This window comes from Anabas testudineus, chromosome 22 (assembly GCF_900324465.2).
Source record: "Anabas testudineus chromosome 22, fAnaTes1.2, whole genome shotgun sequence".
Taxonomy (NCBI): domain Eukaryota; kingdom Metazoa; phylum Chordata; class Actinopteri; order Anabantiformes; family Anabantidae; genus Anabas; species Anabas testudineus.
The window spans coordinates 6843792-6860133 of NC_046630.1; the positions used below are offsets into that span (position 1 = coordinate 6843792).

At 42.1% G+C, this 16342-nt stretch overlaps 1 protein-coding gene across 1 annotated transcript; it reads right to left on the reverse strand.

The window, feature by feature from the left end:
- Positions 1 to 86: 86 nt before the first annotated feature.
- atr (ATR serine/threonine kinase) lies at positions 87 to 15473 on the reverse strand. The gene is made up of 48 exons (XM_026339607.1): positions 15421 to 15473; positions 15180 to 15271; positions 14936 to 15088; positions 13934 to 14838; positions 13668 to 13807; positions 13326 to 13502; positions 13074 to 13237; positions 12806 to 12958; positions 12470 to 12668; positions 11987 to 12255; positions 11616 to 11812; positions 11323 to 11423; positions 11022 to 11193; positions 10710 to 10865; positions 10426 to 10620; positions 9925 to 10020; positions 9671 to 9760; positions 9437 to 9532; positions 9210 to 9340; positions 8857 to 9000; positions 8590 to 8683; positions 8322 to 8447; positions 7930 to 8136; positions 7730 to 7843; positions 7484 to 7599; positions 7142 to 7262; positions 6900 to 7037; positions 6652 to 6823; positions 6283 to 6449; positions 5926 to 6090; positions 5583 to 5674; positions 5341 to 5432; positions 5025 to 5202; positions 4745 to 4930; positions 4498 to 4657; positions 4217 to 4396; positions 3955 to 4097; positions 3721 to 3818; positions 3408 to 3637; positions 3167 to 3301; positions 2316 to 2516; positions 2010 to 2153; positions 1694 to 1844; positions 1443 to 1599; positions 1085 to 1238; positions 754 to 905; positions 545 to 650; positions 87 to 421 (listed from the first exon to the last, which is right to left on the reverse strand). Exons 1-48 carry the CDS (start codon positions 15471 to 15473, stop codon positions 248 to 250), a joined length of 7836 nt encoding a protein of 2611 aa, XP_026195392.1. The 3' UTR covers positions 87 to 247.
- Between the last annotated feature and the right edge of the window lie 869 nt (positions 15474 to 16342).

Sequence of the window (16342 nt, forward strand, 5' to 3'; positions counted from 1 at the left end):
TACAGTCTACAGCAAATCCAAGGAGGGTTAAGAGATTAGAAAGCGCAAACACCTATTACAGACACATTTTATACGCAGTCCTTTATTATAGGAGTATGTACAGCATTGTTTCCAGAAAACAGGAAACTCTAAACAATTACAACAAATCAGGACAGAAATGGCTTTATAAAGTGATTTGAACATGGGGAATGTTTTTGTGTTTTTAGTAACAGCTATTTGTCTCATATTTTAAATTTAGGTTTGTGTTTTACAAGTATGGACCCCAGCCCAAATACATCTGACAAAGCAGTTTGTCATCTGTGGCTTCCTGTATGAGGTAGTGTACGTGTCCCTCTATAGACAGAGGAAGTCCGAGCACTTTATTCCTGCTCTTTATCACTCCCTGGAGACGCTGCTCGATGTCACACACGTGGGTTTTAGCCTGGCAGAGAAGAAGTGGGACAATACAGTAGAATTAATACCGAAGACCTTAATCAAGGACCTGTGCACTGCTCTAAATCCATGTAAACATACTTCCAGAAGGTACTTTCAAAGATGCACAGACCTTTTCATTAACTGTCTCTCCAGTCTCATTTGCCTGAGCTTTGGAAAGTCCTTTGGTTGGTTTGCTCCATTCCACCAGTGGATCATGAAGAAAGGTCTTAAGCACACTTTGAGGGGTTATTAAAAACAGACGTTTTAGAGACATTGTTTTAAAAATTTAAAAAGTTTGTGATAGTTTTTATTTATGTACCCCACTGTATATGTGTGTACCTCATGAGTGGTTCTCTCTGGTCTCTCATTAGTCTCAGGGTGACCTCACAGGCCTGTCTGAAGAGGCCTTCGGTGCCCATGGGTCCCATTGCATGGACCATGTTTTGGGTCAGACGGAAGGGAACAACCTCAGGCACGTCAAATGTCTCCCCCTGGTGAAGAGGGAGAGAAGCAGCATGAAATTGTTTCACAAAAGACAAAGAAATACTAAGATATAAATAAACTAACTATAAAACTTTATTTTCTCTGGTTGTTTCTATCAATAACAATAATAATAGAATAAGTTATTGAAATATTACATATTTAAGGATAATATGGGAGAGAGACAAACCTTGTTAAAGAGGCAGTTGAAGTCAACATGTACACATTCTCCTGTGAAAGAGTCAAAGAGGATGTTTTCTCCATGGCGATCTCCCAAACCCAGGATATAGCCCACCATGGACATCACAGCAGTGGAGCGACAGTAAGCAGAACGACTGCTGTACCTTTATTAAAACAATAAGCCATATCACTTTTAATTTAACCTGATGCTAAACTTTAAACTTAAACTCAAGACTTGCAAATTCATAACCATATAAAAGCTCCTTTATTTTTAAATCCAGAACTGAAGCTACTCCCACAATAAAATCTAATTAATCTTATTGCTTAAAATAGATGCGCATGTAAATGTAATTGCAAGGGAGTTGTACCATGATGTAGGGTCTGGGAAAGTCCGGAGGAACCACTCATGGAAGACTGGGAGATGTCGAGCGCACAGCACCTCCTTGTGAATTCTTAGCTTCTCTTCAAACGGAGCTGTCTTTGGTAGGATAAGCTTCCTCAGCTCTTTACCTGACAGGTAAATACCTAAAACACAAAAACAAATACGACCAAATTAAATCACTTTCCAACCGGAACGTTTATGTCTTACTCTATTTATAGGCTTTCTGTGTGAGAATACCTCTCTCCTTATATAGTTTGGTGAGAATGTGTCGAAGCCCAGCGGTGTTGTTGACCCATTCAATGATGCCACACTCCTCATTTAGGGGAATCACAGCGTAGGTTCGGATATGTAGCTCCCTCCGCCTTGACTCAGCATCTTTACGTAGGCACTACACAAACACACACATATTAAATATAGAAAGAAATATGTCTACATGAACTTAAACTACACATGTACATAGTGAAACCTATTTTACATCCTGTTCATACAGACATGCACCAATATACAATGCAGTATAACTTAGAATATTGTCTATGTAGACTAAGTAACACACCTTGTTGATCAGGCAGTTGAACTCCATGAGTCTGCAGTCTTTTCTCAGGTCATCTTTAGGTTTACACATCATAGTGTAGCTGTGACCATCAGAACCCCTCAGACTTATCTTCTTAGGCTTCTGTAAGGACGCTAAGATCTCCACCTACAGACACACAATCTAGGGTTATGCGGCATATATAATCTCAAGAGGTTTTCTGTGATCATAACACCAGATTTTCATGTAGCTATATAACCAACATATTTTGCCATCAGGCAAGTTCCAACTAAAACCTTTTATAACCACAGCAAACTCCCCGTCTCTTACAGTGTCTTCAAAGCCATCCAGGTATGCCCAGTGTCCTGGGAAGGCGTCGTGCTGCTTGTTTGCCCCGCCTGTAGAGGGCAGCGTAGGGATGAGCACTGACTGTAGAGGGATCAGGACCTGGCTGAAAGTTGGCTCCTCCACCAGACGTTTCAGCTGCTTGAAGTGAACACTCATACTGAGGGTGGTGCTAGTACCATCCACCTGGAGGACACATTCAGAAGCACCAACAATGTTTCTATACACTTTTATATATATACACAATTCTCTCTAATGAAATCATGTCTTGAAATGTGTTGAATGTGTTGATAACATAATACAGAAAAGCTTAGTGTTCTGGAACACATAACATTACAATCATTTAGTGCGATTCATATTGACAGTTTTTATAGGGTTATATATTTGAAAGATTTATTTATTTTAATTTTATGCATATTTTTATGCAATTTAATACATAATATTTTATATACAGTGGCTTACAAAAGGGTTCATGCCCCTTTGTTAGAGAACATCAGTGAACAAACAGCATCATGAAGTCTGAAGGCACGACCCTTACAGGTCAGTGATAAAAGTTGTGTAAAGGTTTAAAGCAGGGTTAGGATATAAATAAATACTACTGACTCATGGAGGCTGAATACAAATGTACGCCACCATTCTCAGATATTCATTTGTAAAAAATGTTTGCACACCATTTATCGTTTTTCTTCCACTGCAGAATTATATGCCATTTTGTGTTAGTCTAGTCTTTCATAAAATCCCAATAAAATACATTTACGCTTGTGGTTATAATGTGACAAAATGAATGAATGTGTGTGTGTGTGTGTGTGTGTGTGTGTATGTGTGTGCACGCATACCGGCTTGTTGCAGAGCTCTAGCAGCTTATCAGTGAGCCTGTTCGCATCTCCAATGAATTTGTCCAGAGACTGTTTAAGACTTATCGCTTTTTTAAGGATCTGATTACAGCGGTTCATACGCATGGGGTATGAGGACTGGAAAAAGATAAACATACAGTCAGGAGATGATGTGAGGTATTATATGTTTACAAAATCAAATTTTCAGAGAAACAGAAACCCACACACAAATGCACACGCCTACCTTGCAGACAGCAGTCATTAGCCACATAGCCTGCTGGGGGTATGCCAGGAAGACTTTGGCCACAATGGTCATGAGGACGGTGAAGACATCATCACTGGAGTGACACACCCTGGAGATGAGCTGGGAGAAGGCAGTTAGGAACTGGTACGGTGCCAGGTTGGAACAATGCTCACTCATTGCTGTGTTGATTTTGCCCAGCTCCTGTCGCATCTGTCTGTCAGCTCGCCCAGCTGCAATGAAGGGATTTGTAGGTAGAATATTATTTTTTATAGGCATAACATTATTTTTATTTTACACAAAACTGGCCACCTACTTTTTTCACATTCACACACTTTGGCTCCAAAATCCAGCCAGAGAGACAACATGCGAGGCATTGCCTGGTAGATGTACTGGTTTCCAAACTGCAAAGCTCTGCAAGAGACAAAAAAAATACGTGTCTGATGTAGAAGCCAATAAGTGCTGCATAAAAAAAAGGTATCTAAGAGTATTTGTTTGGTTTGATCATAGATTGAAGGGTTTTATCAGTAAAGCACAGCTTTGTTCTTACTTTCCAAAGTATGTAACAATATAACGTATCAGGTTTCCCTGTTTCTCCAACTTGTTGTCTGTCACCATTGGCATCACTTTGTCGTAGTATTTAGCCAGGTAGAAGTTTCCATCCTCCCACTCAGGCAGAAGGTTTGTTACATCCTGAAAAACACGAGACACATGATTTGAAATAGGACTGTATCTCTTACTGTGCTCACAAATTGTATTTAATCAGTGCTTTTAATTTCCAGTACAGTGGTTCATTTCTGGACAATCACTACCTTGTATGTTTTCATAATGGCATTGGACTCAAAGTTAGCCGTCTCCTCCATGAAGCGGCCCACCATCAGCATGGCTTTGCCTTTTGTCCGTAAGCTGCGAGGGTCTGTAAGTGGTTGATCATCAGGAAAACACTGGGCAACGCCCTTCTGCAGGACAATCAAGGCCTGGTGTACATCGCCCTGATAACAGACCATTACAGAAGGCTTTAGTATGCACTGTATGGGTGTTACTACTATTAATTGGTGGAATACAGTTTCAATGCATATTATAGTTTCGATGCCTTGGACCAAAGCCACTTGGCCTTCTCTGTGACCAGCTCTGCCAGATTTGTGTTCTCTGCATTCAGAAGAGCATTAAAGGCAGTCTGGTGGTGTCCTGCCTTCCTGGCAACCCGGGCGCTCTGCAACCAGCACTCCCCGACAAGCTCTTGGCATACAGGCCTGAGGAGCAAACACAAGGCCTGACATAACTAAGATTTATGAAAATGTGTGTCTGTGTGCCTGAAGATGTAGTTTCTTCATCCTTACTGTGATCCCAGGCTGAGCAGGGCACGACGCAGGGCCAGGATCGGCTCCTTGGCCCTAAAGGAATTCTGGGTCATCTCGAGTCGATCTGACCAATGAAGAGGCAGCTGGCTGAGGGTGGGGGCAGAGTTTTCCTGCTGTTTCTGCAGCTCAGTAAAAGTGTGCTCCAACTCGCTGAGCATGTGGAGTCTACAAAGATACGATTTTTAGAATAATCGACTACAAAAAACAACCAAAATAAAAAATGATATGGAAGCCAAAAAACAGACTGATGAACACAGACCTGACAATATACTCATATCCTCTTTGGTAGGTTCCACACTCATAACTGGCTGCAGACAGAGGGATGACCTGTTCCTTTCTCACAAGCTTCAGCTTCTCATAGAAAGTCTCAGTATCCTGCTTCTTAGCTGACAGGAGCAACTGGCCAAGCCGTACACCCCAGGTACTGGACTGACAATCTGGAGACACAATATGCAATTACTGGGCTAGAACAATGCTGGTATTGTGTCGTTTTGTGATGAAAATGTTAAAAAGAATGATAAACACTGATATAACTACAACTACAAGTCACATTTTCAAATTGGTGTTTAATTTACCTGAACCCAAGTAGTCATCCAACAGGTCCCATTTTCCAAGCTTCCAGGCTGCCTCCACCCTGTACGTGTTAAGCTCCGACTTCCACTGGTGCCTAAGTGTGTACACAAAGCTCAGTTTAACACCTTAACACAATAAATGTCCAGAATTGTATTTTACATGTCCTTGTTGATCATCTTCCCTTAATCAGTATAATTAGTGAGGAATAATTGTGTCTATTTGTGTGTGTGTGTGTGTCTCTTACTTGTTGGCCAACACACCATTGACCTGGGTAATGACCGTTGACAGCTGTCCCAGACCGAGCATGGAGGTCATCACCCCATGATAGTGCCCGATCTATACACAGGGATAATGAAAAAAGATCAGGATACATCAGTTTAACAAACAGCAGCTGAGAGTACAAAATCATAATTCATCTTTATATAAAAGAATAAAGAAAAAAGTGGCAAAGCAACAACATGTAGCTAATTCTCTCTTTGCAGTATTTCGATGTAAGTAAAGGGCTGCAAGAAAAACCGTAATACTGTAGTTTCACGGATGTAAGTGAGGACGTATATATATATATTTGTGTGTGTGTGTGTGATTACCTGGTCTGATTCCAGCTGTATGGCTCGGTCGTAGCAGGCAGTGGCATCTCGAAGCAGGCCAATGCTCTCATGCTCCAGTATCTGTTCCCTTAGCGACGGCTCCTCCCTCCTCAGGGCATTAACCCCCGTAACTCCATCAGGCTCATGCATCGCAGCGTACAGTGTCTGGAACAACCAATAATAAAGCTGAAAGGTGCAACTTCCCCTCTACAACAACTCTGTCAAGTTTTAGACCACCACATTTATCTCTGAGGTAAGTACTTAACTCCATCACTGAAAACAAAATAACTTTTTTTCAGAATGCAAAACCTTGATACAATGACGCCATGTATTATTAACTAAAACTTCTTGTCTGACCTGCAAAAAGGTAAGATGGTCCTGGATGTTCTCTTTATTTTCTAAGATGTGAGCTTCGAAGTGCATGAGTGCTCGAGTGTACGCTTTGGATCGTAGAGAGGCCTTGGCCAGAACATCCTGTGGGATACCCTTTAGGAAGGCTACCACGCGCTGGTAATCCCCACTGTCTGCAATAACACAGTTCAGATATGTGGGTTAGTAAACAATGGGGGACGCAGATTATGTTGCCATTTATTTTATAAATAGAAATCTACATGTTTTAGCAAAATGTAATCAATCATTTCAATAAATAAATGTTCTGAGTGATGTGTTTTGCCATTGATGTTAAACAGTCTACAGTTCAGTAGACTGGGTAATTGTGTTTCTAACCGTTCTGTTTGGGTTTGGAGTATAGAATGTGGCGGCTCCACTGCGTGAGGTGAGAAAACATGCTGAACACAGTTTGGGTGCTGAGCTGTGACAGGCTCGAGGCCGTCTCCTGGACACCGCCCTCCCCTCGTCCATCACCCTCTGTTAGAACGGCTAGCATCTCCTCTGTTACCTGGAACAAAGCGCGTCATTATTGCAGCTACTTCACTTCTTCTTGTGCATATGTGAGCGTACATCTATGTCCTCACCTCCTGTTGCTCTTGAGGTGTGCAGCCCAGAAGCATGTAAAGCAGAATATGAGGCAGCAGGTAGATTGTGACTTTGTAGTCGTGTTTGATGATGAAACTACAGCAAGTGAACACTTTGCTTGCCAGCTCATGTCTCACCTGAAACACACAAAACCAGCTCCTAAAACAGACGTCAAAGGGAAATTACTGTTGTTGTAGAGATGAATATTTGGCTCTGCTAAATTAAAGAGTGCTAAGCCGACCTTGCTAATGAGGTATCCAGCCCAGGTGGCTGACCAATCAGAGAACCTGCTGCCTCTGTTGCTTAGGTACACTGGCTTTTTCAGTTTAGACCAGTTGACCTCCTTCTGACTGCTCTTATACCTGAAGAAAGATAATGTGGAGAGGAAGAGAGAGAGATGGAAGCAAATACAGGAGACGTAGAAGTCAAGGTGGACAGAAGAGAAGATAAGAAAGAAAGGATTAAGAAAAAATACTTTTACTTAAGGGACTAACTAAAAAAAATACTCTTACTCTAGTACTTAATAAAAGACTCTTAAAGAACAGATTGTAGATTATGTGTCCATATGTGCCTAAATGAATACCTGCTGTTGAGATGTGGTTCCAGTATTTCTTGAATTTGCTCTGGGAATCTCCTCCACAAACGACGACCTGGTGAGTCAGATCGACCCTCACGACACTCAAAGATGGACAGTAACTCCTATAGGGAACATAAAAGCCCCCCAGCAAACATGTAATACAGACATGAGAGAGACAGAAATGCACATGCATAAAGTAAAGCTGTGCAAGTTGCAAAGTGAGTGTCAGTGTGTTACGGTGCGTGTGTGTACCTGAATAGCATAAGCGGCTGAGTCCTGTGCTCTCACATCATCGGCATAAGCCAGAAATGTTCTGGTCAGTTCAGTCAGCAGGTCATAGGCAAAGTTAGGATCATCAACTCCACTCTGTCACATAGAAAAAAACTATTACATTTGATTTGTTAGAGAAATGATCATCAGCCTTTGTTCTACAGTGTTCTACCCTTGCTTACCACAAAGGTGTTGCGGTCACCGTGGGTGTGTGTACGTGACAGGTCCAGACGTCCAGGATCCACAGCTCCCAGCTCCCCCAGACACTCCCCACAGAGGAGCCTGGCTTCAGGAGATGAGTCCTGGCAGCCCTTTAACAGCACTGACACCAAGTTGGAGATGACGGGCTCCACAGACTCACTTGCACAAACCTGCCGCAGCAGCCACTCCTGCAGCCCAAAGCACACACAAACAACATTTACGGTTAATTACAGAATCTTATAGTTCATTTGACATTTGCAGGCACACGCCAAAGACAAGTGCAGGGATACAAGCAAAACAAGTGATGCAGTATAGAACCAGCACTTTACTGAAATGAGCTTTGCCAAAACCTCATGTAACTGTGTGTGAATACCTGTTTGCTGTGCATCATGTCCCTGAGGCTGGTCAGTGCATGAATCCTGACATCAACATTCTCGTGCTGAACAGCCCTCATAGAGAGCTGCAGTGCTGCGCCCAGGTCACTGCTACTGGCTGTGAGCTGGTAAAGAAAGAAAATCCATATTGTTGTTGAGTGTTTGAGTGCTTTTATCTTTGGTGTCCTTTTATAAACCAATAACTCTCGTCACCATTTACAACTCGAGTTATTTCATCATCATGATCATTCTCGTGTCCACACTGACCTTCTTGTTGTTCTGCAGAACAGTGTGGATGTCTTTCAGTTCAGGGTGATCTGGTAGAAAGTAAATCTCATGAAGGTAGTCATTGACTTCTTCCCTGTGATGGATAGATGGCATTAGATCACTAATGCAAGGCAAGGCATCCACAAAACAACAGTAAATGATTCACAAAGTGTCTTTGCAAACTAATAAAATAACTAAGTGGCCAGGTATTACTTTAGCATTCACCTAATAAAATGTACCATTTTACTTTGCCTATTTGTGTCTTACATGTTGTCCAGAATCAGAAACCGGATAATAGCTGCGGTTTCTTTAGGCTGCAAAGGGATCAAGGGGAGGAGCGCAACAATCACATGGCTCAGCAGAGGGCCCAGGTGTGCCGGCTCCACACTCCTCACAAAGCAGTCCCATGTCCTGACCGAACAGAGAATAGGAATTATTGCAGAAGCAAGAGTTGAGAGAGCTAATTACACAAAATGAAAGCATCAATAAGCCAAGTTATAAAAAATAAAAAAAAATTGTTAAAAAAAATTTATAAATCAATTACATCAGGAATACACCATTGTCAATCATACTGCATGATTCCTTGAGAACTTAAAATGTAAGTTTGCGTGTGTACTGACTGGCAGCAGAGCAGAGGAAAGTCCTCTCTGTATCGAAGACCAGTGCGCAGTGTTGTCATCATCTTCACTCTGACAGAGCTGATATGTTTGGAGCCCATCAGTCGCATTAGGGCCATCACACTTGTCAACGCCTGAACAGCAAGACATTTTCTTTTCACTCCACGCAAATAAAACAGAACTGTAGAGAAGAAGCAACATTTGCCAAAATCATATCAACTAATACTAACCAATTTCTTGCGGTCCTTCTCTCCTGCACTGGAGCTGAGCAGTTGCATGTTGAAGAAGGCGAGAATTCCCAGCAGCTTCGGCTGAAGATAGTCTGCCTGCCACACAATGACCAAATGAGAACAAATATCTACATCTAAGTAACTAATCTCATATATTGTTCATTTAATAAAACTAACAAACTTAACTGTTGTCAAAGCACATGGTAAAGCTGTAACGCTGTATTTAACATTTACCATTCGTTCTGGGGTGGTGATGTCTCGGGGACCCTGGTACGGATCATCATTAGATGCAAAAGAGGCCAAAATTGCCAGGCCATTAAATACCTACATAAACAGGGAAAACCGACAATTTGAACAATAACTGATTAATAATAACCCCAAAAGTAAATAATTATTGGGATCTATGCACAAGGACATTTGCTGAAAGAGACACAAAGCAATTTGTAAGGTGTGTAACGTGTATGTATTGTGTTTATGTGTATATTCACCTGCTGGTAGTGCTCTCCCAGGCGAAGCAACAGCTCGTTGTGAAGACCTTGGAAGTCTTGTCTTAGCAGAGAACCCAGTTCTATCTCTGTCTCGCTCTGGAAAAACATGCCAGAGAAGAAGTCAGAGAAAGCCGAGCACCCAGCTGGAACTCGCACTATAAAAGTATTACCTGATTAATACACTTAACCTTTTGTCCGGCTAACTACCCATAGTATTTATTTCTGTCAAAGACTACTATTGCACCATGGGGGGACTCCAGTACATCTTCATCCTAATTTATTTGACAGTGTCTTTTAAAGATGACATTTAATTTGGATGAGTCTATGTATCTGTATTTTTATGTTTCTATTCATCTGATGTTTATTTTGAGTTGTGATGAAGCAGGGCTTAGAGATGCCCTCTATATGCTGAAGGTGCTGATGCTGCAAATTAATTACTAACCCCTACAACTGTAATTACCATCGTATATATTTAAATATGTACGGCAATTACATTCATACCTGTAGGTAGTGGAAAGCTCTCTCTAGCTCCTCCTTGGTACAAGAGCAGACCAAATGGCTGAAGATATATTTGAAGTTGTTGATGAGGATCTCTCTTCTGTTTGCCTTCAGCTCAATAGCGAGTGTGCGAATGAGGGTGGAGCCTGTAGAACTTGCCTTTGCTGCCAGATAAGGCAACAACACTTGGAGGGTCCTCTACATATACGAGTAAGCATAAATACATAAATGTTTAGTTTCTGAATTGTTGTATCTATGAAAGTAGTTGCATGTGTCAATGTACATACAGTGAGAAAGCGATGGAGATCTGGGAAATCAAAAGCATGCGCAATCTGAGCCAGGATGTCCAAGGCCAGCTCTCTCTGATTGGCTGACTCGCTGCCCTGATCTGGTGTACTCCGCAGGGCTGATGCATGACGGGAGTGTAAGGACTCCACCAGGAACTGCATGAAGAAAAGTAGAAAGAGGCTATCAAAAATCTTTCTAAAGTCACTGCCATGGAAATGCATGCTGAATTATTTTTCATAACAGTACAGACTAAAGGGATGTAAAATCTTACCAACAACAAACTGTGCTTTGACTGCAAGTTAATTTATTACCTGACAAATGGGGTTCTTGTACTGACTGAAGAGGGTCTGGAGTTTAAGGCCTTTGGCTGTAGCCAGAGCTCTGATCTGAGTGTAGGCAGCTACAGATACTGGAGACGACTTTGACAACAGACAGTGAAGCAGCCTCAGCAGAGAAAAGGACACCAAATTACCCTGAGATGCTCTGATAGAGAAAGAGACAGGGGTGAAAGGTTATAAAAAATGGACCAAAATACTCTTGTTATACAGTATATTACATAATACATAATAAGAGTCGTTGATGTTAATATATACAGGACGATCTCTCCTGTACCTGCCAATCTCTCCAGTTGTGAGGATGAGAGTATTGCGCAGGTTGTCATCTCTGTTGAGTTTAGCATTGTTAAATGCCTCCTTAAGACGTGCCACGAGGAGCTGGAAAAGCAAGAAGAAACATGAATGTATACAAGTCATAAAGCTGAAGAGGTCAAACCTACCAAAGAACAAAAACAACAACACAACTGCTCACATGTTGGACTCTTTATATATTTACAATGATTAAAGCTTTTAGCTATTCGAAACTGAACATAAAGCACAGGCTTGAGTCTTACCACTGAAATTACTCACCTCACTCAGACAGCCCTGCTCAGCATTTCTGGTGGTCTCTGTTAGCAGGAAGCGTACTGACTGGCTGAAACGTGTTCTGACAGCTGGATCTGAATCCTCCATTAGACTGATCAGAGCACACAGAACTGCCCGGGAGTCGCTGTCTCCACCAACCAGATTCACATGCTTGCAGAGGTGTGGCAAAGCTTCTAGGAAAGCTGGGAGGGTTAAATAAATAAATTAAGTCATTTATTTTGTTTGTTACAAAAAAAGGAAATTTTTTGCGTTTAGAAATAAATTATGGTCACTGAATTGTCGTGCATGAAGCCCAGGAAAAATGGCCTAAGCCATATAGTACTATAATATGTAGACAAAAACAAAACCTTAAATACCTTGTTTAACACCACTTGAAGCCTGTTGCCTGAGCAATGGCAGAAAGGGCCTGACAAAAGATGCCCTGATGGATGGGAAAGTGTTCCCAGCATGTTCTGTTTCAAGGATGAGGCGGAGGCACAGGATTTTGGACTCTGTGACTCTGAGACAGGTCGACTTTGTGTGGGTGACACTGAGGTGGGATACCTCTGACTGGATACAACTCAGCTGTCCGACGATCCTGGCAAGCTCTTTCTTCACCTGCTCTGAACTGTCCTCGAGCTTAGAACTGTAAATATGCAAAATGGAGTGTACAATGGAATAATTTACTTTTATACAGTAAAACTACTACTACTACTACTACTACTACTACTACTACTACTACTACTACTACTACTACTACTACTACTACTACTACTACTACTACATAGTGTGAGCAATAACATCAAAGTGAGGCAGAAATGTTTGTGTTTGGGACTGTGGGGATGTGGGAGTTAACATACAGTAGAGTAGTGCTGATGAGGTTGTGGTGTGTGTTTCCCAGTTGGTGAAGAAGAAGAGGGAAGGCCCTTACTGCTGCAGCTCTCACCACTTCATCTGGACTCTGCAGTGCCTTGGAAAACACACACACACGCCACGTCTCACAAACACAACGATGCAGGAGGGCCAGCAGTGACACACAGTCCGCCTGGATCTCAGGTGCTGCAAAGACACTTAAGTCACTTCAAAGGCTTCACAAATATATAACTACCTGATGATACTTTTAAAATGAGGATTCTTTAGGCAATTGTTTTGAGCCAAAATTGAGAACTGTGTTGTGTTGCAGCAGTAAAACTCACTGTAACAGAAGCTGAGTCTCTGAGCCAAAGCAGAAAGCCAGGAGGGGAATCCTGAACTCTTATAGGCTGGGGTTGATTTGTTGTCACACACCCAGGGAAGAGACAGCAGAGAGCATATCCGCCGATGGAGCCCGTCCTCACTCTGACTGCTCACTATATTCCAACAGATACAGGTGGTAAAACATAAATTATCATCAGTCTTTTCTACTATACTTTTGGGTTGGTTTATACTTTAAATTATATTATAAATGTGTGTGTATATCCTTACTTGTCAGGTACAAAATAGAGTCAAGGACTCTGACAGTGGTCTGGGCAGCAGACTGGAAGTAGTTCTGGTTTGTGACTGCTTGAGAGTTTCCTTCTAACACTAACTGACAGCTCTTCAGAGCCCTGCCAAGAGTCTCAGTGGGCACCCAGAGGGGAGCAGAAGGACTGTTAACAAAGAAACAGAAAGAAAGTGTGACAAAATCCAAAAAAGAAAAAGGCAGAGAGACAATATGTGTGCATGGCTGCGTAATACCTGGTGGGAGAGGAGTAGAGAGCTGCCATGTGGAGAATGAGGGCCAGACCCTCCAAAGCAGAGAGAGTCTGTGTGGTCTCGGGTTCAGCAGAGTCTGAGTTCAGAAAGGTCAGCAGTTCCTCCAGGCGACTGTTCGCCACAGCCCAAACCTCACTCTGAACACGCATGTCCAGCTCACTTAGGACATAAAGACACATAATCTCTTAATTATCAAGGTTGTACTTGTAATTTCCACCACACAGTGTGACATTTGAGAAAAATTAAATAAATTAAATTATAACTAAATAATAAATTAACACATACAACATATAACCAAATTCACTGCATTGACTTCAACTGTACCGTGTATTTCTTGTTGTCTTGTTGCCTGAATCGAAGGCAGATTTGCAGAATTTCTTGGCTGCAGTCTCTTCATCTCCTGACTCCTGCACCACCACAGCAGTTTCAGCTTTCAGTGCAGCTTGGAGAAAACCCTTTGCACACTGCAAAGCACACATACACAAAAAAACACAATGTCACATAAAAACTGCAAGATTTAAAAGAAAATTAGACAAATACTGTACAATAACAAAAATAAATGTGAAAAAAACAAAACAAAAATAACTTACTTCTGCTTGCTTTTCTGTTCCAATGGTGCATGTGAGCATCCTGCAGACCTCTGTGACTCGACGCCTCCTTAACGATGCTGCACTCTCATAAACTGGGGCAACAGATACCAAGAAGTTGAACAGAAAACAGAGTGATTCGGTGACCTCTGTCCCCAACTTGGTGGCTGCTCCTCCCAGAGTACAAACGCACTCAAACAACCGTGAGAGATAGATAGACTCAAAGTGTGCACGAGAGGCACCAGACGAGCGAAAAACACAATGAGTCAAGTGTAGCAGCTCTCCGTCATAAGGCTGATTCTCATCTAAGTGTGTGTTTGCAGAATAAGAATGTGTTTCTAACAACTGTATGTAGGCTGTGAAGAACTCGTGGCCTTTCATCTCAGTAAACCCTCCCAGCTCCACCAGCTGTCGCAGCATCACCATGGAGATCTTCTTCAGCCTAGTGTTGCCATTGGCCATGATGGAACAAGCCGTCTCCCAGGCAATACTCAGATCATGACGGGAGACCACTCCTCTTAGGGCATTAGTTATTACGCCAAGTGTCACAGCAGTCAGTGACTCCAAGGCAGCAGGTGAGGAGAGAACAAGGGGAGAAGGGGTGAGGTACAAGGCACAATTAGGAGAGACACTAAAGCACTTGAGTGTAACAGGCCACTGACTCTGAGTGTAAATGACCAAAGTGTGTCCCAGTCCTGTCAGTGTGGCAATGTGGGCGTACAGGATGTTGCTGAGATCCTGGGCTAGAAATATGAGCTCCTGAGTGAGGCGGCTGAAGATGAACGGTGCCCTGACCCTGAGAGTGTGAAGTAAAGAGCACAACACAGCAGAGACTCGTCCGTGGATGACATCACAGTCTGGAGCTGCTGCAACACGAAGTAAACGCACTGCCACCCACTTACTGAAGTCTGAATCAAAGAAGAAACAAGGAGACGTCAAAGGAGAAGGAAGAAAAGCATAAAGTCTTTAATTTAACAAGGCGACATTTAGAGAAACATGTCCCACCAGTACAACTCTGCGTGGTTTCTGGGTACTCAGCAGGCTGACAGGATGGGTTAGCAAACATCAGAGATGAGGATTTCACTATGTGTTGCACAAAGTCCAGGAGCATCACACAGGCTGGCTCTGAACTGGACTTCTTATTGAGCCCTAGAGCAACTAGAAGAAGACAAAACCTGAGAGTCAAGATCCCCCCCAATAAGCTGCGTGACAGGAAGATGCAGGATCACTACCTCTTGACCTGACTTACCGACATCCACATCCGTGAGTATCCTGTCAATGAACTGACAGAGGATCTGTCGAGGTTTCTCCACAGCCTGGTCATATTCAGCCGCATTGGCACTGCAAAATACCAACACTGTGTTACATAATTGAAGTTTTCCAACAACTAGACTTCAAAAACGAATTGCTTAAATAGCCAAAGCTCAACCTAAACGCGTTTTAGCTGTTACCAGTTGCCTTTAGCCAACTTTAGCCGGTTAGCTACTCACTTTGCTAACTCCTGAAGAGCCGGTATCATCGCGGACATCTCCAGCCCTTCCATTTTTACAGCAGCTTGGTGTGTCGCTATTTAAACAACGTCTTCAAAACATTTTTTGAGTAGTTATATTGATAGTTTTGACCATGTACACCACAACACGTCCATCCTGTGTTTCGAAAACTTTCGCTCCAAAATGACGTTGTTGTTTTTATACGGTAGCCACCGAGGGTCACGCAGCTACAAATAAACTCGAAAGGCAAATGCGCCCCCTGGCGAAGTCTTTGGTAATTACTTACCCCAACAGAAAATGTAGTTAATTTCATGCTTTTGTCTTATTTCTTAAATATAAATTGCATATTTTAGATATTATAAATATTATTTGTCAACCAACAACACTTTCCTCGGTGCATACTTACACTTGACAACTATATGATATGACAACTTGCACAAACCTATTAATTGTGCATATTGTGGTATTTTCTTGTTAAAGATCTTTATTTGATAGTTATCAAGGACCACACTGACAGGAAGCATGGGGAGAGAAAGAGAGGATATGACAACATAGGTACCCAGCCAGACCTTAACTAGGGATGTTGTGGTTATGTGACATGTGCAGTAATCAATTTGCTACCATGTTGCTGCACACTGTGGCATTTTCAAGTCAGTGTACGCTGTTAAGTATGTCAGTATTAATAGGATACTTCAAAAATATAATAGGTTCATTTACAGAGACACTAAGTGTTGTAAAACAGTGCAGAGCTTCTTTGCTTTTTGCATTTTTTGATATGATATTTAGTGTTTTCTGCTTTAAAACAAGAGTTTTACTTTTATTGATTACATCAATGACATGTGGTCTGAAATATTTAATTGAGTGTACACATGTGGACTAACAGATTGACATGGTTTAAGTAACACAACAATGTTGCTATGGT